Genomic DNA, 23,564 nt, shown 5'->3' with positions numbered 1-23,564 from the left:
CTTATCGATGATCGATTACTTGATAAGCGGCAATTCTTCTGAGAAGCTGAATTTCCTTCTGAATAGGTTCTATCTACAGTATACGTAACATAAAATGCTATCTTCCTTATAATAAAGAAAAAATGCATATCATATTCCTTAATCAAAGATTTATTCATTTTGGTAGCATAACAAACCAAATCAACCAAAATCTAAATATTACATTGGAACATTTAACATGAAAATAAATGAGTGCACTGTCTCTTAGCAGCATAATAAAATAAATTCTGAAAAGTAAATAAGGTGTCACATGTGGACTATTGGCAGCATTTCTAATCCCCCTTAAACTGGGAAATGGGACAATATCACAATAACATTAGTAACAAAAACCAGGACTGAACTGTCATAGCTCTAGTCAACCTAAAATATAGGCTGCCTGATGATAGAGGTGTGTCTTCGTAAAACAAAACAAAAACATCCCTATTTTGAACTCGGCCTTCTTCCTCGCGTAGCTTGCTTCCACGCGGGTGGTTATGGTTGTTCTAGAGGGGATATTGTACCCTGGCTCGATGTACTTTATTACCTCTCGAAATCCCTGTCCGTCAACAACATTAATCGGCAGCAGGTCTGTAGTAATCATGTTACAGATCCGCTGGGTAATACCCTCTGCTTTTGTGGAGTCACATACCCTTCGTCCCAACGCTGTGGTGATTGTAGGCTGAGATTGAGAACCACTCGCTGCTTGTAGCACGGCTGAATGTGACACATTTAGGTGGTAATTCGACGAAGTCGTGGAGTTGTTGTACTTTAAAATACTTCCACATATTGTGCATTTGGCGTCTTTGTCGTCATTAACCAACTTAAAGTGGCTCCATACTGCACTCCGTTTTGCCCTCTTCATCGTGTCAGTGTCCCGCTTTTCGTTTGTCTTGTCCTGCTTCGCTTGTGTTACCGCGTGTGCGTCAAGTACGTCTGGCGTCAAGCGCGCCCTTACGTGGACTGGGGGGGAATTACGGGTTACGCGATTAATTGCAAGTAATTTATTTTAATCGAGTAATCTCTTATCGACAATTAATCGATAATCGATTAATTGTTTGCATCCCTAGTTGTAAACATGTGTCCAAATGTATCCTGTGTGTTTGACTTTCATATATGTGGTCATGTTCTTCATCATCTGTCACCTGGGGGGTATACCACGAACCTCGCTGAACATACCCAGGCTTTCTTGGGAAAACCTGGCTCGACAGAGCCGCAACTCGCAATCAGAGTTAAATGGTACCACGAAGCTCACTTTAGATTCAATTAGTTGAACCAGGTTTTCCGCTTTAGGTTCAGTGCGCGTTCACTTGAAAGGGGCATTTTTTGCGTAATTTTTCTCACCTTTACGATAGATCAAGCAGTCTATATGCGTATAAGGGAAAAGATTCTGCATATTGTCTATAAAATAACAGCTAAATGCAGAATTGTTCGCCATTAATCCAAATAGAATGATGATGATTTAAAAATGCATAAGCAACGTCCATCCTGCCTTATTCTATCATTTAGGGAATTCACTTTAAATACACCCCAGGCAAGAAATGTATCGCATGTTATCAACCGCTGAGAGGTAGCGGCTGTAGCGTAGTGGATTAGTATAAGACCCGAACGCCAGCGACCGGGGTTCAAATTCGCCGGTCTATCATCATGCATTTTACCCCCATAGATGTGGTGCCAGCATGGCCTTGAAAATATGGGTTCATGTTCGAAATAAGCACAAAAATATAATTCCATAAGCTTTAGTGAATAAGTATTCCATATGCATGAGAATTGGGACTTTTTAAGCTTCACATGAATTTGCGTCACTTGGGAGTCGAACCCCCCGCGCAGAAATTAAAGACTGACGCGCTACCTCCACTCTAGCACTCTGTCACGGAGACACAATGCGCAACAGTAAGCATTGTCTACATAAGGTCCAAAAGGAGTCTGAAATCAGAATATCGTCAGACAATGCCAAGGGATCGGTTCTGTCCCGTAAAACCCTCTGTCACCGGAGAGACGCCTGTACGAGAAGTGCGCCGAGGTCCACGGGAACACCCACAAATGGTGACGCCATTGTCAGAGGAGGGGCTAGGAAGCTGCGCACGCCGATTTAAGTAGCCGATCTCCGGCTAGACTGAGCCGAAAAACTGCTCGCAACCAGGTTTGGTTGCCAGCATAAGTCACCATGGTGATACAGCGACGCTAAAAGAGATCGACTTTCGTGGTACAACTAACCCAGGCTTTGAGCTCAACATACCTCGCTAACCCTCTAAGCGAGCTTCGTGGTCCAGGCCCCTGGTCTGATTGAGTTGTAATGTCAATAGTGTTACTGCTTTCAGGTGCAGATGTAGTGTCATTAACTGGGTTGCATTCTTTCAAAACAGAACATGTATCTTTTTGCAAGGGATTTTCCCATTCAGTGTTAAAGTCTATGTTCTTATACCATTTATTGATGTCCTTTAAACATGCTATTGCATTTTGGATTTTTTGAGTGTGCACATCAGAGATGGAAATTAACTTTTTTGCCCACCAGCCACTGTGGCAGGTAGATTTAAAAATCTACCAGCCACTCATCTTTTTTACCAGCCACTTTTTATACGCTATCTATTTTTTAATATATGCGTACATTTTAAACAATATAATAGTAACAATAGATAAGAAAAGTGTTTTTCATACACATCAGTTGGTGTTACGATGACAAGTTTGGGGATAATTCATCTATACAAAGTATTTTCATTAAAAAACGAATTGACATATTAATATTAATAAAACATGCATGGCTACACCATCATAAGTCAATAGGAACATTTGTTTTTTTGTATTTACATGTGACTGCATACAAATCCACACAGACATGGTAACTAACGTATGATAGTAAGCATTATATGCCCTTAACACTAATATTCAGAAGAAAATATGTGTGGCATTCAGTCCAATGCTGAAAATATATCTGTGGCATTCAGTAGGCCAATGCTGTGGTAAAGTGTGACCAAGTGTTTCTTTCTGTTCAATAGATAGAACTTTATCAATCCCCTGTAGGAGAAATTTGTTAATGTTTGTCCCTATAAAACAATAATGGTAAAATAATAAATACAAAACATGACGGTAACTGAGTAGGTCAAACCGTCCAATCTGAAGGCTCTACTTAACCACTCCCCCTACTCACTTCCACCAATGCGAAGCGAACAGAACTGAGTAGGGGAGGGCGTAGCCTAACTAGTTTGTGAACGACCCAGAGAAACGCAACTCAAATTCAATGTGAACATATATGAGGCTTTAATAAAATCCCGGGCGATTTTGAAATTCCGACACACATTTTTTAAAAGTGTGTCAAAAAGAGGGCATGTCCGGGCAAAAGAGGACGTCTGGTTACCCTACCGTGTGGCGTGTGAGCGTGTGCATGGGTTGAATTGCGTGTGTCTCACGCCGAACGCGTGAGACTTGAGAGCCCTGTTACCGATATTATCCCGGATATTGACAGTCGCAGTTCAGCAAAAGAGGCAAGTAGGTCTATCTGCAGCCGGAGCCACTTGACAAACACGCCCATTGCTCTGCCAGACACGCCCTTGCTCTGCCAGACACGCCCTTGCTCTGCCAAACACGCCCTTGCTCTGCCAAACACGCCCATAGCTCGTGCGAGTGCGTAATGCTACAGAATATAAGCCCGCCGCCCAGTCCCGTCCTGTTACGTTGCAGTCACGTGACTACCACGTGGTCGACTACCACGTGTGACTACCACGTGGTCGACTACCACGTGTTCGGCAACAAGCGCGAATGGTTTTTGAAACCTGCTTTAAACACGATTTAAATTCGATTAAACAATTCAATAAAATACAAATATAAATGAAAAACAAGTGTTATCTAGTGATCCGTTATCTGTATTATGTTATTTCGTCTTTGGAAACATGAGCCGAATGTTTTTTGAAACCCACCCGGCAATAGGCTGGTTCTACCAGACTCTCGTACTTCACTTAATTTCATTTCAAGAAGGGAAATTCAAATTGAGCGGAAGTACTTAGGCGGGCGGAGCCAGGCTAACCCGGCAACGGACAACCAAATCAAATCAGTTGTTAAGTTGTCAACAACTGATGACGTAGGCCGGTACAAATTTGCCATGACACCACCACATAGAACGAGCAATGGGCGTGTTTGGCAGAGCAATGGGCGTGTTTGGCAGAGCAATGGGCGTGTCTGGCAGAGCAATGGGCGTGTTTGGCAAGTGGCTCCGGCTGCAGATAGGAGGCGTAGAGGAAGAAGGGGCCCGGATGTTGACAGTAATGGTTGTGGAACTGTGCAGCGCCGTATAACGAATGTATTAGATATGCAAATTTGATCGGACCTGACTGGAAAGTATTACCCGCCACAGTGGCGGGTGAAGTGACACAATTCACCCGCCACCATACAAATCCACCCGCAAATGGCGTATGGCGGGTGTTAATTTCCATCCCTGGTGCACATATTGATACTGATAATTGCCCTTATAACTAAGTTTTCTTTTCAGTTTTATTCGTATCATTAAATCTTGATTTTCTAGCCTTGGGAGAACCGAAGTGACATTGTTTGATGGAACGCAAGACACCGGGCCATGGACAGAATTCGGAGAACCTCGTGGCAATGCCACAAGTTGCATAAAGGGAATATTCAATGCGCACAGGTGTTGTTCTAACGAGTTCAGTGTGCGTAGTTCATCAGGAATTGGATCTAATTCCATATTGTTCACAGCGCTCTCCTGGGGAACCTTACCACTGAGTATCTTGGTGTTGCAATTGAAACATATCCACAATTTCCCAGCAACTGTCTGTTTTAGTGTGCATGGCGATAAACATGGATTATCACATTGATGGAGATATGTTGTAGCAATGCATTGTTTTGCAATTGCTGACACAGTTGAAGCCTTGGATTCATATGAAGTTATGTCACATAATTTGTACAACAAACATGTTCTGGTCCATGTTTGACCTCATCTTGGAAAAGCTAAATTACAAAGTCAATATTGTGTTTTAAGAGGGTTAGATTAAGTCTCTTTTGACAGTTTTTCAATTAAAGAGGGCTTATAAACCGGATCTGTTATGGTTAGCGGTGCAGGCAGGCAGGTAGGACCCAGATGCAGACGGTTTAGGGAGAACAGCACTTTATTTCTGCCAAAAGGCTAAGGCAAGGAGCAAGGGAACACAGGTGACAACAGAGAACACGCAGGACGAACTAACCACAATGACAGCACGAGGAACAAAGGAAAGACAAGGGCTTAAGTAGCAAACGCAACGAGGAACAGCTGAGACACATTAGGGGAGGGAGCAGTAATCAACACAGGAGGGAAACACACCAAAACACGACACAGACCATGACAGTACCCCCCCCCTTAAGGGTAGACTCCTAGGCGACCCATGACAAGCGCAAAAAAAACAACAACAACAAAGAAAGTCAAACCCAAAACGGGTGGGTGGAGGGGAGCCTGGAGGAGGGAATCAAAAAAAATAAATGGACTGGGGCAGAGCGGAGGAGTGTCAGGCGGGCGGCCAGAAAACTGCCCCAGGGCATGGCAGGGAGCCTCAGGCGGACGGCCTGGGGGCAAGCAGAGGCAGAGTGAAGACGGAACCCTTCAGGAGGCCGGCGGCAAGGACGATGAGGGCTCAGTCCCTCAGGAGGCCTGCAGCGGCAAAGAAACCCCTCAGAAGGCCAGCAGTGGCGAAGGCGGAACCCTTCAGGAGGCCGGCGAAGGCGAGGTAGAGGGCGGGTCCACTCAGGAGGAAGGCGAGGTAGAGGGCGGGTCCCCTCAGGAGGAAGGCAAGGTAGAGGGCGGGTCCCCTCTGGAGGAAGGCCAGGTAGAGGGCGGGTCCCCTCTGGAGGAAGGCCAGGTAGAGGGCGGGTCCCCTCTGGAGGAAGGCCAGGTAGAGGGCGGGTCCCCTCAGGAGGAAGGCCAGGTAGAGGGCGGGTCCCCTCAGGAGGAAGGCCAGGTAGAGGGCGGGTCCCCTCAGGAGGAAGGCCAGGTAGAGGGCGGGTCCCCTCTGGAGGATGGCCAGGTAGAGGGCGGGTCCCCTCTGGAGGATGGCCAGGTAGAGGGCGGGTCCCCTCTGGAGGAAGGCCAGGTAGAGGGCGGGTCCCCTCTGGAGGATGGCCAGGTAGAGGGCGGGTCCCCTCTGGAAGAAGGCCAGGTAGAGGGCGGGTCCCCTCTGGAAGAAGGCCAGGTAGAGGGCGGGTCCCCTCTGGAAGAAGGCGAGGTAGAGGGCGGGTCCCCTCTGGAGGAAGGCCAGGTAGAGGGCGGGTCCCCTCTGGAAGAAGGCCAGGTAGAGGGCGGGTCCCCTCTGGAGGAAGGCCAGGTAGAGGGCGGGTCCCCTCTGGAGGATGGCCAGGTAGAGGGCGGGTCCCCTCTGGAAGAAGGCCAGGTAGAGGGCGGGTCCCCTCTGGAAGAAGGCCAGGTAGAGGGCGGGTCCCCTCTGGAAGAAGGCCAGGTAGAGGGCGGGTCCCCTCTGGAGGAAGGCGAGGTAGAGGGCAGACCCCCTCTGGAGGAAGGCCAGGTAGAGGGCGGGTCCCCTCTGGAGGAAGGCCAGGTAGAGGGCGGGTCCCCTCTGGAGGAAGGCCAGGTAGAGGGCGGACCCCCTCTGGAGGAAGGCCAGGTAGAGGGCGGGTCCCCTCTGGAGGAAGGCCAGGTAGAGGGCGGACCCCCTCTGGAAGCCAGGACCCCACAGGCAGGAGCGGAGGGCGTGCCTCCCCTGGAAGGAGCAGGGAGCGGGCCCCCTCTGGAAGGAGAGGAGTGGTCTCAGGAACCGGACAGGGCTCGGAGTCAGTGCGGGAGCTGGAGTGCCAGGAGGAACCGGGTAGTACCCCAAACTCACCACCGCCACTCTGATTGTCCGTAAAGGTAGAGGCTGGTAGCTGGGGACCAGGGGCAGAGGTTGGTAGCGGGGAGGCGGGGGCAGACGCTGGTAGCGGGAAACCGGGGCAGTGGCTGGTAGCGGGGAACCGGGGGCAGAGGCTGGTAGCGGGAGCGTGGAGGCTTAGGCCAGTCACCAAAGTCCGGTGGCAGTGGCATGTAGCTCTCCGGCCAAAAGGTTGTGGGGTTGAGCAGCTCGACTGCCCACTCGGGTAAGACGTCCCCCAACTCGGGCCTTGACGCAGCAGCCCTGCACGTACGCCCCAACACAGCCTCCTGCTCCTTCCTGCTGGGAATGTTCTCCCAGCCATCCATAGCTAGGATTATCGTCACCAACAAATCCTCCAATTCACGGAAAAATTTAGCATCCGCTGGGTCCAATGGTGGTTCTGTCATTCTGTTACGGTTAGCGGTGCAGATAGGACCCAGATGCAGACGGTTTCTGCCAAAAGGCAAGGGGCAAGGGGCAAGGGGAGCAAGGGGCAAGGAGCAAGGAGCAAGGGAACACAGGTGACAACAGAGAACACGCAGGACGAACTAACCACAATGACAGCACGAGGAACAAAGGAAAGACAAGGGCTTAAGTAGCAAACGCAACGAGGAACAGCTGAGACACATTAGGGGAGGGAGCAGTAATCAACACAGGCGGGAAACACAGGGAAACACACCAAAACACGACAGACCATGACAGGATCTTCTCTGTATTTGATTTCTTTGTTTCACCTGGTTACGATGGGCAGGATTATTTACATATTTTTCGATACTGCTGTTTATTACTTGTTCTTTGAACGCTTCATTATAGCATATTTTTCAATACTGCTCTTTTTTACTTGTTCTCTGAACGCTTCATTATTAGCATATTTTTCGATACTGCTAGCTTTCTGATTTGCTTGATACTGTTCATCATAATAATATCTTAGTTGCGTTTTCAGCTTTTTAAATTGCCTATATTCTGCGTCTTCAGCATATCTTTTCCTTTTTCTTCGATTTTTTACTTTATCACTACCTTTTTTACGTGGTGAAACAAGGTCTGCATTGGACATTTTGTGTGACATTTCACAGAAGCTAGTTAAACTAAAGCATGTAAGAGAGGTTTTTTCTTTGACACATGCAATTGGTTCATAATGGCGTTCATTGGAGTGTTTCAGATATATAGCTTTTCTTAAAATCGGCTCAATGTTTGACGTAAACGTATTCCATTTCTGTTGACTGTATGTGTAAATATCAACACAGAGCAAATCTGCAGAAGCTTGTATTTCCAACACCGTTGCCCAAGATCCAACATATTTCATTTTTGAGTCCCTGAGATATTGCTCCACAGAAGCAAATTCAGTAATGTAATGAAGTGGATTATTTGAGATGTGATTCACTACAGCCTTTCTAAAGGCCTTGTGATATGACTCACAACCACTAATTACAGACGAAAGAGAACGAAAGAAACAATTACCGTCACCTTCAATGGATGTTGTTTTGCATGGTTCAGGCTGTCCCATATCGAAGGTTTGTCCAACAATTTTTTGATCTAAACTTGGTACGATATTCAGTTTGTTGCAGATCCTGTTTTTTTCCCTTAATGTCAATCCATTAAATATTATATTGGGGCTATCTGTTACAGAAATTAAACAGACATCTGATGCACCATCTGTGTGAATTGGAAGATCACTGTCAATGTTTACAGTTGTGTCACATTTGGAAGTGTTTGCTACAGGCTGCACAGTTTCAAGGGAAAAAGACGTGTTTACTGAGAGGGAATTTCTATCTGTTACCGAAAGTACACAGAGATCCGAGTCACTGTCAGTGTCAAAAGTACCGTCATGTGTCGAAGTGCTGGCTTCAGGCTGTGCAGTTAAAGCAGTAAATGGTGAGTTTACTTCAACAGCTTTCACTCCTGTGACTTCAAACAATTTGTTTGGGGCATGTGGATCATTTTGATATAAGGAATTGACAAGGTTCTCAATATGGTCATATAACTCATTCACAGTAGCATAGTGCGCTACTATGCTGGTTCCATCCGGTGCAACCGAACCCCAAGTACTACGAGAATGAGGATCAAAAACTGCAAAAGCAGTTTTGACCTTGAAAACTGCACAGACATTTTCTTTGATGTTAAGCAAGCATGTGTCTGTCTGCAGCAGTGTCTTCTGAATAGCCTCTTTTAAAGGCATGACTATGTTTTGCACAGAAGCGTCATAATCATCCTTTCGATCAAGACCTCCAGTGAGAGTATCAAAATATTCCAAACTAAACAATTTATTGTTTAATTTGCAGTGTCTGGGTAACTCAGCAATGTAAATATACCCAGAGGTGTTGGCTGAACTGATTTCATTATTTTCTATCATAGATGTGTACAAGCCATTTCCTTGTTTTAGAACATGATGAACGTTTCTTTTTTTCCATTTGAGAACGCTATGGGTGGCATGGGTCATAATCGCCGCTATGCTATTTGTAGCACACTGCATACCTGCATTTTCCCCAAATATGTGGCTGCTCTGATCAAACGATCCTTTAAGACACCCAGGGTTCTCATAAGTCACATGACTTGATTTAGCAGCTCTGGCAGGTGCAACATCACAGGGTGCCTAAAAACACAATGGTAGTTCAATCAAAAAGGGATGTAAACAATAGTTTACATTGGAATGAACAAGGAATTCATAAGAAGGGCCCTTAGAATAGAAACGTATTGAATATTAATGTAGGGGGAGCTGTCACTTCGGCTCCAGGCAAAAATAAAATCCATGCAGTTGACGATACATAGTAAATGTATGCAGGCTAAAAATATTGGTGCTACATTTGAAGAAAGACCCAGTTTAAACAGGAAGGGCGTTTGCAAGGAGTTGAGACCAATAAAAAAGGCTAGGAATCAATCAGCTGTAGTTCATGGCTGTGTATAATAGTAAAACGGAATTGTACATGATATTAACATTACTTTAACTAATTTCCAAGATCTAATAAACGCCAGGAAAGCACACAAGGAACAGGGAATAACATGTTAAAAATAAGTACCTTCTGATTGCCACGTGTTACATGAGGATCTTCAAGCTGGCCATTGACCTCAGACGGGCTCTGCTGAAATGACAATTAATATGAGTGTTTTTAAAAGCATGTTGGTTCCCAGTAAGTAATTTGAAAATGTACATAGTTTAGGCAAATTAGTCAGAACTGCACACTTACACCAGATCAATGTTTTAAAAGAATAAACACACAAAACAAAATGGGTCTCTTAAGCTGTGGTTTTTCCTGATGGTTTATAATTTTTCCACTAGTAATTGCATACCTGCTGACTGTTCGCAGTGACCTCAGGTGCTGGTTCATCCTGCTCATGGTCCTCAATGTGTGTCATCTGCAATCACAAGCATTAAGAATTAAAAAAAAATTGAGGTTTCCCCCCTACATGCAAACTCATAAGCCATAAAAAAGGTGACATTTGGGGTATTGTGATGAAGAGAATTAAGGACAAAGAAAACTTTTATTTCAGTTCAGCTTAAATAGTTAAAATGAGCAAAACAAGTTCATCAGCCACCCTTCTTGACATTTCCAATTCAAAGTGTGTAGATATTACCAAGAACATGTTAAAAACAGTTAAACTATGTAGATTGTAATTATGAAGTAAAAATGTAAATGTTTCTAGATACTGATCCTGCAACAGATTGATTGATTATTTGCAAATCATTTGTTTATATTGTTTTCATTACCTTGGTTGAACATCCCAAGAAGCTGGTCTCATTGGCTGTTGGTTTATCAGCCTGGGCCTTCAAAACTTTTGGCCCCCAAGCTGCTGGCTCCTCTTGTTGCCTCTGTCTAGAGACAACCTGAGCAGTTGGCTGGTTCACCTTCAGCTTCTACAATGAGGTAAGGGAGCAAAATTATCATGACAGATACAATTTTATGAAAATTGAAAAGTGGGCAGTTCAAAGAACCTACTGCTAATGTAGTTTATTTAAAACAGTAACAAACAAAGTGTTGTGCACGCCTGTATTTTGTGGCTCTACACACAAATTTAACAACAAAACCCAAACATTAAATTATTACAAGATGCTCTTTTTCCCCCCATTCCTTTACCTCACAAACCTCTGTTTGAAGAAACGGCCACTCATCAACACACAGAGACTTGTCATCCCCCTCCAGTTGAGAAAACTGTAATGACATAGTAAGAATTATATGTACATTACAATTGAGAAATGGTAACACAAAACTAAACTTTCTTAAAGGTAACTTAAAATATACAAAAAAATACAGTACTGCACTCTATTCAGTGAATGTGTGTAATCATCACATGTTTGTATGTAAATTACGTTGCTTGAATGCACAAAAACTCTGCCCTCGAGAGTGGCTGGTACAGCAGCTTCTAGAACGCTTTGAAGGTTCCGCAATCGTTGTTGGAGTTTTAAATGCCTAGATAATAATTTTAAATCATTGGCAAAACAATACCTAGTACACAGAGAATGTTGGACTATCTCTTGTATTAAAAGGTGAAAATAGTTGTTCCTGTGTTTCAACCAAAAAACAAGTACATATTTCACAGAGAAATTACAAACCTCAACAGCTGTGGTTCCATGTGCCACCTTCCGTTTCTATCATAAAGGAAGAGAACAGAAATTATAACAGTTAATGAAATATAACACATTTGTTATCAATGCAACTATCTGTACTATACAATGTAAAGCTTGTCATACAGGATTACAGGCGCTATTAATATGTATGCACTCACAAACAGTTAATATTAAAATCACACAAATTACCTTTGTGTGATTCACCATGGTAGCATACATAGGGCTGTCAAGGTTGGAAGGAACAATGCGATCTATTGCAGCCAACGTGTCAGTGCTAAACAGGATAGGGTTTAGCACGACAGGGTATTCCTTCAGGACCACGGGTGGTACACAAACCTAGGAAATAAAAAACAGAAATGAGCCATTGACCATTTACCTTGTCTTATAGGGATAGCATTTAAATGAAACAACAAATGTATGCATCATTACTGTTTAATTTCCTTTCAGCTATCATACAAATGTACAAACCTCATGAGGAAGGATCCTCATGCAAGACTGATCCCAGTCCTCAGGCGCATCCCAGTTCTCAGGTTGGCTGCGCTATAAACACATAGGGAGAATTAGTATTCAATAAATGTGGCCTAACTAAAACTAAAGCTCTTCAAAAATGTTTAACTTTTACCTTGCCGTGACGTCCGACAACAGTTTCCTTGAAGGGGTCAAGAGGACGTGGACGTGAAACTTCTCCCTTCACAACCACGGTGGTAGTGAATGATCTCACTGTTGGGGGTGACCTGGGAGGAACCACAGGCGGAGGTGTAACAGGCAGAGGTGAAGCTGCCTCTAGCTGCCGATAAGAGAAATGCCACAGCAACTTCGCGAGAACCTGCATCCCCAGATCATCACTCAGGTGGATCTATTATAATGAGAAACACAGGTTATTTTTGAAATAAACTGCTTTTGTCATATAAAAATGACATTACATGAATTTCTCACGTGCCAAGTTATAACACAACTTACCCCATCACGACTCCACAAGGCACGTGAATCCAGCGGAAAGCGGTCAGCTGTGAGGCAGTAATTTACACCTGCAGAAGAAAACAAATATTAAAACCATACACTATATACATATTTTACACGTGGTACCAAAGGTTACACACAAGGTGGTGTAGATACACTTAAAGCTTTCCTTCAAAGATATTCTATACTGACATTATCGCTTAATAATTTTTACATAGGTACCATTCTTTGCTGCAACGCGACGAAATTCCTCTCTAAGGAATTGTTGCGGTGCCAATTCACTCGCCAGCCGGGGAGGGAAATCGAGCACAAACACCTGATCCGCACAAAAGTTTTGGATTACACACTATACAATTCTGTTAAATAGTCTGCATTGAAAATACACTTTATTTTCTAACACAAAAACTACCTTAGGCCATCGACTGCAGGCAGCTCTCAGAAGTCTGTTGAAGGCAACTCCAGCGGTTTCTATGCTGGGCGTCGTCGTAAGATTGTTGCTTGGGGCCAACAAGCATACAATGTCTGGGGTTCTACCGATGTCTGCGTTCAACAACTCAGTGCGAAGCTCAGCGGCAGACGCCCCAAGCGTAGACAGAAACCCAAAAGAAAGGCAACCGTCTGGCATCTTCACGTAACCGTCAGCCAACGCACGCAGATGCGAGTCGCCCACAAACAGCACAAACTATAAATAAGGACAAATAAAAAGTTGTCATTCCACTCCAAACATATTCCACAGCTAAATTAAATATTATTTTCTAAAAGGTCTTCAACATGTTTACCTGCTTATCTGGACATTCAAGAGGGAGAACCAATCGATTGAACTTCTCAGTGTGGGGAGAGACAGGCCAAGGCTTGACACAATGACGTGCTCCAGTGCCATGCACTAATAAAAAAACAAATTCAACACAAAACTAAAATGAATAACTTATCTCGAGCGGTTGATCTAAAAGTCAAACATCACACATTCATGCAATAGAATTCTGAGGAATATAAATGAGTTGAAAACATGCATCATTGTATCTAACTACATACCAGGCTCAAAGCCTTTTGCCAGAGTCGTTGCCATTGGAAGAATCTTCTTCATTCTCATCTTGGCTACAGACGAAGCGCGCGAGGGACGGGGCATCTAATGATTTCACAATAAAACTGTTATTATACATGTTGAGGCCCGAATTACACAACATTAATACACTATTACCAAATAAATGGAAGGGATTATATACAGTCCCCTCCATAAGTATCGGAACAGTGAGGCCAATTCCTTTATTTTTGCTGTAGACTGGAAACATTTGGGTTTGACACCAAAAGATGAATATGAGACAATAGCACGTTGATTTATAACAATGAGTTGTAGTTGTGCATTAGGCTACAATGCAAATACGACAATAATTGGCACCAATATGGCGCACTTAGAAGAGCAATCAACTGAATAACTGCCAGGAATAGCCTATAGGGACATGCAATCAGCGCATTTGCAAATGAGTGCCTGCCCTTATGACACACTCAACTTATGCAAAACAATCCGTTTTACCATCAACATTCAGTCACTGCAAAGATTTAAAGAATGTCCTCTTACCATAAGTTAGAATGGACCCAAAGTGTGTGAGTGATACACTCCGATTTAGCTGGCTCCGCTTGGCAAAGAATATAACATATTTATCGATATATCCGTTTATCTAGCTATCAACGCATGCGTCTAGTTTTAATGTGATGTATTTTGTGTATGGCCAGTCAGACTTGTTGTCTCCCTTGTTCTGTGTGGTCTTGTAGACTACTATCCCGTGTGAGCCAAATCACCTAAATGAATTCCCGACGATTTGTGTCGTTTAGCATTAATAAAGACTTGACTAGGCTATCTATCTAGGCTATTAATTAACAATTACTCGCCGAAGGCTCCCTTCGGTCTCGGGGGCTATTCCCCACTATTCACGGAGCCTGAGGTGAATTGATTTAGTATATACTCTACTACAACACTCCAAATTGGATTTAGTTTTTTATTAGCGATTTGTTTTTATTAGCGGACATTTTGCGATGAAAACAATATCCCGAGTTTGAGATGTCAATATGGGATATTGCCCTATATCCACCGGCATTAAAAAGGCACCCAGTGCAACTTTCGAGGCTTAAAACATTCAATTTCTAGTCTTTTTTACACGTAGTAAGTTTCAATAACTCCATACCATTACATACCGACATTTAAGCAGCAAAGATGAGACGTCGGTTGTGTGGTGAGAACTGATACAAAATCAATAACAACAACAATGCCGCCATTTTCTTTATTTTTTGTAACCTACAATAAATAAAGCAGGCTTCCAGTCAATGGAAAAATGGCTTCTCCCCACCGGCGATTGTTGTTGTTTACGATTTTCTATCAGTTCTCACCACACAACGACGTCTCATCTTTGATTCTTGAATGTCGATATGTAATGGTATGGAGTTATTGAAACTTACTACGTGTAAAAAAGACTAGAAATTAAATGTTTACATAAAGTTGCACTGGGTGCCTTTAAGTTAGTTGAATATTCAACATTCATTTAACATTAAAAATACAAACCTATTATGCACGTCAACCAATTGAGTGAATGATGTATAACCAACTGTGCAACATACAGATTAAAGTGTAATTCCGGCGCAAATTGAACCCAGGATCTTTGTTTTGGTATTAAAACCAATCAAATAAGCCTTCCAGATACCCGTTTCATTGAAAATCGAGTATTATAGTTTGCCGGGCGCAATGTTTTGCGTCCATGTTGTTGACTTGGGGCATAGTGTTTCGCTTGACCACTGCAGACACGGTGATCCTTCTGCATTAGCGTCTTGATTGGCGTCTCAATGTCCATATTCAGAACAATAAGCCACTAATCTACCAGAGATCGGTCATTGTACCGCAATGGCAGTCTATGGAAAGTTTCTGGAGTGTAATTTTTCTTTCTTTTTTCCGCAGCCGGGGAAAACACCAAGACGAACCATCTCTCTCTTGACTTCAAGCTGTGGATGGTTCGTCTTCTCCGGTGCTTGAGCTGTCCTTCACTCTATGCGTCAATCACGTGTGCAGTGCGTCTTCCGTCAACAACGTGCCATGCTTGATTGTAGCGAACAATTATTTTGTAACTGTAACTTACATATGCAATTCCTTTAATTTACGTGTCAACACTTGCTTATAAATATATATTATATAAATTCCAAAACTTTCCTCCTTGAACTGAACTCCGGCGCATTCGGCAATCGACTTGTGTGGACTTCCTGTAAACACGGCCCACCCGTAATGCTTGTTAAACTGTCTTTTTAAATAAACTCCGGGTTTCCAAACTAAGTTGTTTGTGCTTCGTTTTATGTGTAGGGACCCTAGTCATGCTACTGCAGAGGTTTGGTGCCATTTAGTGGTTCAAAAATGCGGATTTAGAAGCGAAACACTATGCCCCAAGTCAACAACATGGAAGCCAAACATTGCGCCCGGCAAACTATAATACTTGATTTTCAATGAAAAGGGTATCTGGAAGGCTTATTTGATGGGTTTTAATGCCAAAACAAAGATCCTGGGTTCAATTTGCGCCGGAATTACACTTTAATGTCCCCCATGTGCCACAGGCTTTAATATTTTGTCGCAAATCCTTTGCTTGCAATAACTGCATCAAAAGCAAACCTCCAAAGCAACCATGCTAACTTAATACAATAAACATAATTATCCATTTCATAAGGACTTACCTTGAAAACGAACTTCCTTTCGGGGAACCTCACCGTTGAAAAACAGAACGTGCTCAAATGAATCCTCTCACAATATTAATTTAATCCTTGGAAGGCAGAGGAAAAAGGTCTGTCTCAAAGTTGATGTCTCAGCACAGAAAAAAACTTGCAGAGTGAGTCTCTTGCTCTATAGTATTTGGGACTCTCTAAATCGACGCCACTTCGACCTGGGCGGGACTTTACGTCCTACGTCACTCGCGATGGGTGTGCATGTGAGAAAGGTTTTGGCTTTTAGTGTCTATGGGTTGGTAATAACTGTTCTGTTGATCTGATGGAAAAGTGTTTTTTTATCTCCATAATATTTGTTCAGTGAACGCATAAACCCGTTTGTTAGTTAGCAGTTAAACAAAATGCGACCTCTTTGTTACAGTTACCAACGACCAACTGATGATTGGGGGTTCGATTCCCTAGTGATGCAAGGTTATTTCTTTCATTTTGGACTGCACACACATCGCGAGTGACGGATACTCGCACAATGTACACACATCACTGTCTTTACAATTGCTAGGCAACCAAAGTTTAAAGATTGTCAAGTGGTTAACTCTTGAATCGCATGTACTAAGACCTGATGGGTTAGTGGTCAGAGAACAACTCATTAACGCGGGCATATGGGGTTCGATTCCTTAATGAAGCTAGCTTTTTTCTTTCATATTGAACTGGATGTTTGTATGTCATTTTGCGTAACTTGTAGTTTATGATGAAGAAATGTAGTCAGTCGGCAGTCCGAATGTTGCGCATGCGCTCTTCGGATTACCGTAATGACGCCAGTTTGTTTTTGCACTATCGGAAAAATTTCAATGGTTTCTGAAAGCTGAGAGTTTGCACTTTAGTGCCAACATGGTATCATTACGGTAAATTCACTCCCGCCTCTCGCGGAAGCCCGCGAAGACGCCCCTTTGTTTCCAGCGAATACACACACAGCGAGAGACACTGACAACAGAGGGGTGTTCCACGAACGGAGGTTTAACAAACACTGAGGCCACGTTTATACGTAGCAGAGTATTTATAGAAACGAATATCCCCCCCCTCCGTTTTCCAAAATAACATTGTGCACACAACATCGTTTTCAAAAAAGTTGTCGTTTACATCAAAACGCATAAATACGCCGTCGAGCGCCATTGAAACTATGCCAAGCCTATGGGCGGCAGTGTAGGGAGAAGGATTTAAGCCATGAAAGCCAATCTGAATTCTCAGAATCATCAACAACGAATAACACAAGGGTCTTCCTGTAACAAACAAACTGTAAACATAGGGCGCTCATATGACGTCCCAGATAGCATTAGGTTAGCGGCCCACTGGCGGCCCACCAGCGGCAGAGTTGGCGGTCCAACGGCGGTACCCACCGGTGGCCCGCTGGAGTTTTGCTCATCGGTTCTCTGGTGGTCCGTCGGCGGCTCAAAAGCGGCTGCAGATAAAGGGCCGCCCTTGTGCCGCTTTTGAGCCGCCGGCGAACCACCAGAGAACCGATGGTGGGCCACCAGCTTCGAATTGGCCTTATTTATGGCCTTTATGGTCTTATTTATGGCCATAATAATTCAAATGATGTACTAAAATAGTAATCTAATACATTACAACACTTTCCATTTGCCCTCAATCAAAAAAATTACAATTATTTACTGGGCTTACCAAAGTTACCAAAATTTACCAAGGTAAAGACAGCCTGCTGATGAGAAACCTTTTAATGTGTTCTATAATTTAGTAATCCAGTACAAAAACATATATCCTCAGCAACTATTACTGTACGCAGGGGCGGATCTAGCCATTTTGGGGCCCTAGGCAAAATATAGACATGGGGCCCTCATTTTTGAAACAAGTACACAAAACAAATAACCATCCCAATACTCTTAGAATCGCAATAAACCCATAGTGCACTGCCACTCAACTCTCCACAGTAAAATCAGTTTCAGATTTCTCCAGCCTTTGCCAAAATTACATGTTTATTACTCAAACGAGAGAGAGAGAGAGAGAGAGAGAGAGAGAGAGAGAGAGAGAGAGAGAGAGAGAGAGAGAGAGAGAGAGAGAGAGAGAGAGAGAGAGAGAGAGAGAGAGAGAGAGAGAGAGAGAGAGAGAGAGAGAGAGATTAGAATTTCCATTCTCTGCCAGAGATACAAAATGATCTTGCACTTAACAGAACTAAAATACAAAATGGATATGAGTCTATGAAAACCACCATTTACATTTAAACAGGACCAATGAAAAGATTTTGTGTGTGGACAGGAATAACAGTGGCTGTGTGTGTGAGTGAGAGACAGGCAAAGCAGTGGTTCAGTGTGAGTGAGTGATTGACAGGTGAGAGAGAGAGAGAGAGAGAGAGACAGAGGGGGGGGGGGTGTTTAGGTGTGCAAGTGGTTAAGTTCACCATCTTCAAATGTCCATTTTCCCTGTTGCCTTCACCATTTCATGTGAGTAAAACTGTGTGTGTGTGTGTGTGTGTGTGTGTGTGTGTGTGTGTGTGTGAGAGAGAATGTGAGTGAGAGAGAATGTGAGAGAGAATGTGAGTGAGTGGCAAAGCTCTGTGTGTGTGTGTGTGAGACAGAAAGCATTTGTAAACACAAAGTCCTACTGTTGTCGTCTTCTCAAAAGTCTTCATATCAGAGAAAAGTGGTGAGCAGCAGTATAGAACCCCAACAGCAGAGCCTGTCGCAAGTTCAGCAGCGGCTGCTGTGGCAGCAGCAGGTGTAAAAAATGAAGTCAATTTCGGCAGTGTATCTGCAATTCTTTTCTTCTCAGCTTTTTGTTTTCGTTTAGCACAACCACTATCATAATTCCGTCGCTTCATTTTCACCGAGTCGCTTCGGTTTGAAGTACGTTATTTCGCGCTGCGCGCGTTACTACGTAATCATATTCTGGACTAGTCCAATGCACAATGGAGGGGGGCATGTGTGCTGGAAAATTATTATTTAGGCATTAGTTCGGCGTTATGTTGATATTTTTGTTATTTTTTTCTACTAGAAATGTTGTTGTTTTTTTTACTTTACATAAGTAATGGCTGGGGGGGTCAGATTTGGGGGCCCCTAATGAAGACAGATTTGGTTGGGGCCCTAGGCACTTGCCTAGGTTTGCCTAATGGAAGATCCGCTTCTGACTGTACGTCCACACCAGGAGCGACCAAAGCGTCAAAGACGCTCTGGTCGCTCACAAAGTTTCGCTGCGATTTTTTCTGTTCGCTTTGGTCGCTCAAGTCGCTCATGACGTACAATTCAATTATGCAGACGCATTTAAAGGAACCGTATGCGTTTAGTAGGCCCTACAGACAGCCATATCAAATAGTGAACTCTCCCATACACCTTGGCCATATTGCCGAGACGGTTTTGCTTGTTCGATAAAGTGCTTCGACAACAAGTAGGACAGTGATTCCCCCCAATATAAAAAAAATCCTAAAATGTAGGCTAATTACAACCGAGAACAAAAAACCCTGCGTGCTGTAGTAGTTAAAATATGTTTCACTGATCTGGATCTGCAAATCATGATCTGCACTCATTCGTCGCATTCAAAACAAATAGACGTTGGGACACATGGCTAATTTGCATACGTGCACAGGACTGGTTGGCTCCGCAAGGCAAATAATGGAACATATCTATCTATCTATCTAGGCCTTTCTGTCTATCTATCTATCAACGCGTGTCTAGTTTTAATGTGATGTATTGTGTGTATTATCCAGTCAGACTTGTTCTGTGTGGTATTGTAGGCTACTGTCCTGTGTGGGAACCACCTAAATGGATTCCCGACGATTTGTGTCGTTTGGTATTAATAAAGACTTGACTATCTATCTATCTAGACTATTTAATTAAAAATTATTCACCTCAGGCTCCGTGAATAGTGGGGAATAGAGGGATAAAAGACAAGAGATATATCCCTTGTCATTTATCCCTCGTCTTGTCGATTAATTTGTTTATGTGACGATTTCAAATACTTTTTTGGTTTTGTTTAAAGCATGCTACACGCGATTGGTTGGTTAGATTGGTGGCATGTAGAGCAAATTATAATGATTCCCGCTTAAATACGAACGTTCTAGATGTAGCCTATAAATACTCCCGCTTATCATCACTTGATATCCAAACCACTATGGCGTTTCGATCTCTGAACTGAAAAAGGGTGGGTTCGTACAACACCGGGTGCCCAGTTACAGCCGCGATTAATACTTCAGCCGACATTTTGTTCAGTGAGTGAATAAAGGTAGGTAGGAACCAAAGTGCCTGCCGATGTTCCCTGGGATCCACGCAAGCGAAGAGCGTCTACATTCCGATTGGCTGTCAGTGTTTGGTCGCTGAAGTGAATAATAGTCATTTGCATAAAGTTAAAAAGTTTTCAACTTCTTTTTGACGCTCTGGTCGCTCAACTTTGGCCGCTGGTAGCGTTGGTCGCTTTGGTCGCTCTGGTCGCTCTTGCCCATAGAAAGTGAATGACTTCCGGCGATTTGGTCGCTCAATTCGCTTCTGGTGTGGACGGACAGTAAGACCTATTCACAAAGGATCGCAAAATGGCTGCGAGACGAAATGTTTTGGAGACAATGGAAGACTGTGAGTTGATAAAGAGATATAGGCTAAATCGTGAGGGCATTAAACTTGTTGTGGAGTTAGTACGGGATGCAATAACATCCCCGACTAACGGGAACAATCCGATTAGTCCCGAAATAAAATGTTTGGCAACACTGCGCTATTTAGCAACAGGGAAAATGCAACTTTGCAATGCCGACGATTTAGGAATATCGCAACCATCAGTCAGCCGTGCCATAAACCAAACCATCAACGTGCTCTTTAGACCACATATAATCCAACAGTTTATCCGGTTTCCTTTGGACATTCAACATTTACACAGGATCAAAGCCAACTTCATGGCAATTGCAGGTATGCCCGGTGTGGTCGGTGTTATTGACGGGACGCACATAAAAATAATCGCGCCATCAATTGACGAGGACGTGTTCGTCAATAGGAAGAAAGTGCATTCCATCAACACGCAGGTTGTTTTTGATGCAAATTTTAACATGCTGGATGTTGTTGCAAAGTGGCCTGGAGCTACCCATGATTCGCGCATTTTAATGGAGAGCGGTCTGAGGCAGCATTTTGAGAGGCACCATGTACCAGTTGGGTGTCACTTCCTGGGTGACAGTGGCTATCCCTGCAAGACGTGGCTCTTGACACCCTACCTCAATCCTCAACCGGGAGCAAAGTTAACGTATAACATGTGAGTGATTACGCAGATTACGCTTAGTCCTATGCGTAAAACACATCGTATTGGCTCTGACGCCTTTTATTTGTTGAATCCATATTAATTATTGTTAACTGTTTTCCTCCATATACGTTAAAGCCCACAAACATACACGAAATGTTGTGGAGAGAGGAATTGGGCAGATGAAACGTCGGTTTTTATGTCCTCCACTGCGAAATTCGCCTCACCCCAGAGAGGGCAAGCACAGTCACTGTATGCCATTCTCCACAACCTTTGCAAGCGGAGGAACATTCCACAGCCAGAAGATGATGACGACGATGAAGAGGACGATGATGGCGATCAACATGACGATGAATTTGGCCGTGTGGAACCGAGTGGACTGGCATTTAGGGATCACTTTGTGAATACACATTTTAGGTAAACACCTTGGCACAAATCAGTCAACACACATTTGTGTAGTGCACAACATTTATTTTCTTTCAATTTTTCCATCTTAAGACAGTAATATTCAGTCTTCGCTTTGAGGACCTCTCTTTGCCTTTTTAAAACCCTCATTTCCATCCTCAATTTCCTCTCCAACAGTGAACTGGCACCAGCAGCAGGAGTGAGAGGAGAGCCAGTGGGTGCACCAAGAGGGAGAGTTGGAAGAGGAAGAGCAGGGAGAGGAAGAGCTGTGACAGGATGTGCAGCTGGAAGAGGAAGAGCTGTGAGAGGAGGTGCAGCTGGAAGAGGAAGAGCTGGCAGAGGAAGGGCTAGGAGGGGGAGAAGAGGAAGAGCTGTGTGATGTGATGCTGCAGCTGCAGCAGGACTTTGTTCTTCATTTCTCCTGTGGGGAATATATGTATATAATTTGTCACACATTTTTGGGAAGTGGGTTGACCAGTTGCACATTGTAATTCTTCTGTAAATATTAAACAGAAAGGTTTTTCATGGAGCCTATTGCAATCATTGCATACATACCCCTCAATCTCCTTTAGAAACTCGACTGCAGGATCAGCTGCACCCTCAAGGCCAGTTATGCTTATGTCCGAGCCTAGGACGGCGTACACCACCGATGCGACCGGGGACAACGGCTTTGGTGCAGATCCTCCTCCAACAAATTCAATTTCAGTTTTATTCACGTTTCATATCACTGTAGCCTTTATTAATTGTAAATTTAAGACATGCAATTGCATTTCCCAAATGAATGCAAGCAATGTTAATAATGGACTTACCTGTAGCCGCGACAGCTCTTTTATAGCCGGAAATCTCGAACCTACACTGTGATTGCAGGGCATACCAACGTTTTTCGCAATCGTCGGTAGAGCGACACACAGCAGGGAAGGAAGCATTTATGTTCACGCAAATTTCTTCCCATGCCTCCCGCTTCTTCTTACTGGTCACTCCAGCCCCGAATCTACCCTTTATTACCCCCCTCCGGTCCAGCACAAACTGGGCAAGTAGTAGCAATTGGCCCTGGGACCAATTGGCCTTTCGCTTGCTTTTCACTTTTTCCCCCGTTAGGAGGAACACAAGAAGATACACATGCATATACCAGGGCCTGAGAGCCACATTAATTTATCACACAGGAGACACTTCGGGGGGCACTCCCCCGTTAGGAGGAACACAAGAGATACACATGCATATTCCAGGGCCTGAGAGCCAAGGTCAAGCAAAAACACACAGAACCACGCACACCTCAAATGCACACACCTCATCGAGAGGAGGATACAGCATAAGACTGTATCACACAGGGACTCTTGATCCTCTTCTGAAGCAGACCTTCCACGGAGGCGAAGCTCTGGACGAACCATCAGCGCTGATTAGGGACTTAGACATATTCAATCTCTCACGATTTAAAGGCTACATTGCTCATATTTATAATTCGAAATTCGTCCCAGCCTTTATACCACATTTTTCAGCTCTCGTTGTGAAGACTAGTCACCGCGCCATTCGTTTCAATGGGAATCGTGACGGTATACTTTCAACATAAAGTGTACATATTTATCATTTGAAATTCGTCCCAGCCTTTATACAACATATACTCTAGGGTATATAATATTTAACATACTCTGATTACAGTTTAATTCAGCTTTCGTTTTGAAGACTAGTCACCGCGCCGTTCGTTTCAATGGGAATAAGCCTTGGCTTCTTTATAATTTCATCCACCGCCTTTTCCTCGCGGAGGGCATGCACGCAGTCTTTCAGGATCGCGGTTGCTTTTTCTCCTTGGAGCACTTTAGCAACAGCCTCGCAAGGACCAAAAAGAGCTTCAGAGCAGAGCAGGCCAAACA

The 23,564-nt window shown here is 43.8% G+C and overlaps 2 protein-coding genes across 7 annotated transcripts; one reads left to right on the top strand and one right to left on the bottom strand.

The window, feature by feature from the left end:
- Positions 1-7,378: 7,378 nt before the first annotated feature.
- Positions 7,379-16,807, bottom strand: LOC130379648 (uncharacterized). Of its 6 annotated transcripts, none has more exons than XM_056586611.1 (15): positions 14,569-16,806; positions 13,411-13,504; positions 13,158-13,261; positions 12,788-13,060; positions 12,601-12,694; positions 12,379-12,446; positions 12,041-12,274; positions 11,887-11,958; positions 11,608-11,754; positions 11,404-11,439; positions 10,928-11,002; positions 10,561-10,707; positions 10,143-10,208; positions 9,872-9,931; positions 7,379-9,447 (listed from the first exon to the last, which is right to left on the bottom strand). In XM_056586611.1, exons 1-15 carry the CDS (start codon positions 14,572-14,574, stop codon positions 7,642-7,644), a joined length of 3,282 nt encoding a protein of 1,093 aa, XP_056442586.1. In that variant the 5' UTR covers positions 14,575-16,806; the 3' UTR covers positions 7,379-7,641. The 6 variants fall into 6 exon arrangements, with proteins under 6 accessions (XP_056442586.1, XP_056442612.1, XP_056442578.1 ...); XM_056586637.1 differs by having other exon boundaries at positions 9,872-9,934; positions 10,937-11,002; XM_056586603.1 differs by having other exon boundaries at positions 7,380-9,447; positions 9,872-9,934.
- A 3,575-nt stretch (positions 16,808-20,382) lies between these two features.
- LOC130390690 (putative nuclease HARBI1) lies at positions 20,383-22,918 on the top strand. Its single transcript, XM_056600784.1, has 3 exons — positions 20,383-21,306; positions 21,430-21,708; positions 21,874-22,918. Exons 1-3 carry the CDS (start codon positions 20,603-20,605, stop codon positions 22,073-22,075), a joined length of 1,185 nt encoding a protein of 394 aa, XP_056456759.1. The 5' UTR covers positions 20,383-20,602; the 3' UTR covers positions 22,076-22,918.
- The last annotated feature ends 646 nt before the right edge of the window (positions 22,919-23,564 follow it).

The sequence above is a fragment of the Gadus chalcogrammus genome, chromosome 1, assembly GCF_026213295.1.
Source record: "Gadus chalcogrammus isolate NIFS_2021 chromosome 1, NIFS_Gcha_1.0, whole genome shotgun sequence".
Taxonomy (NCBI): domain Eukaryota; kingdom Metazoa; phylum Chordata; class Actinopteri; order Gadiformes; family Gadidae; genus Gadus; species Gadus chalcogrammus.
Note: the sequence above shows the minus strand (reverse complement) of the source record. Positions and strands in the feature narration are given on the sequence as shown.

Excerpts from the sequence above, each read along its gene's own strand:
- LOC130379648 (XM_056586603.1), bottom strand. Across the intron at positions 13,262-13,410 it reads GGCAAAAGGCTTTGAGCCTG|TGCATGGCACTGGAGCACGT; the intron begins GTATGTAGTTAG and ends TTTTTTTATTAG. Across the intron at positions 11,003-11,403 it reads ATGGAACCACAGCTGTTGAG|TTTTCTCAACTGGAGGGGGA; the intron begins GTTTGTAATTTC and ends ATGTCATTACAG.
- LOC130390690 (XM_056600784.1), top strand. The coding sequence starts at position 20,603 with ATGGCTGCGAGACGAAATGTTTTGGAGACAATGGAAGACTGTGAGTTG. Across the intron at positions 21,307-21,429 it reads GCAAAGTTAACGTATAACAT|CCCACAAACATACACGAAAT; the intron begins GTGAGTGATTAC and ends TATACGTTAAAG. Across the intron at positions 21,709-21,873 it reads TTTGTGAATACACATTTTAG|TGAACTGGCACCAGCAGCAG; the intron begins GTAAACACCTTG and ends CCTCTCCAACAG.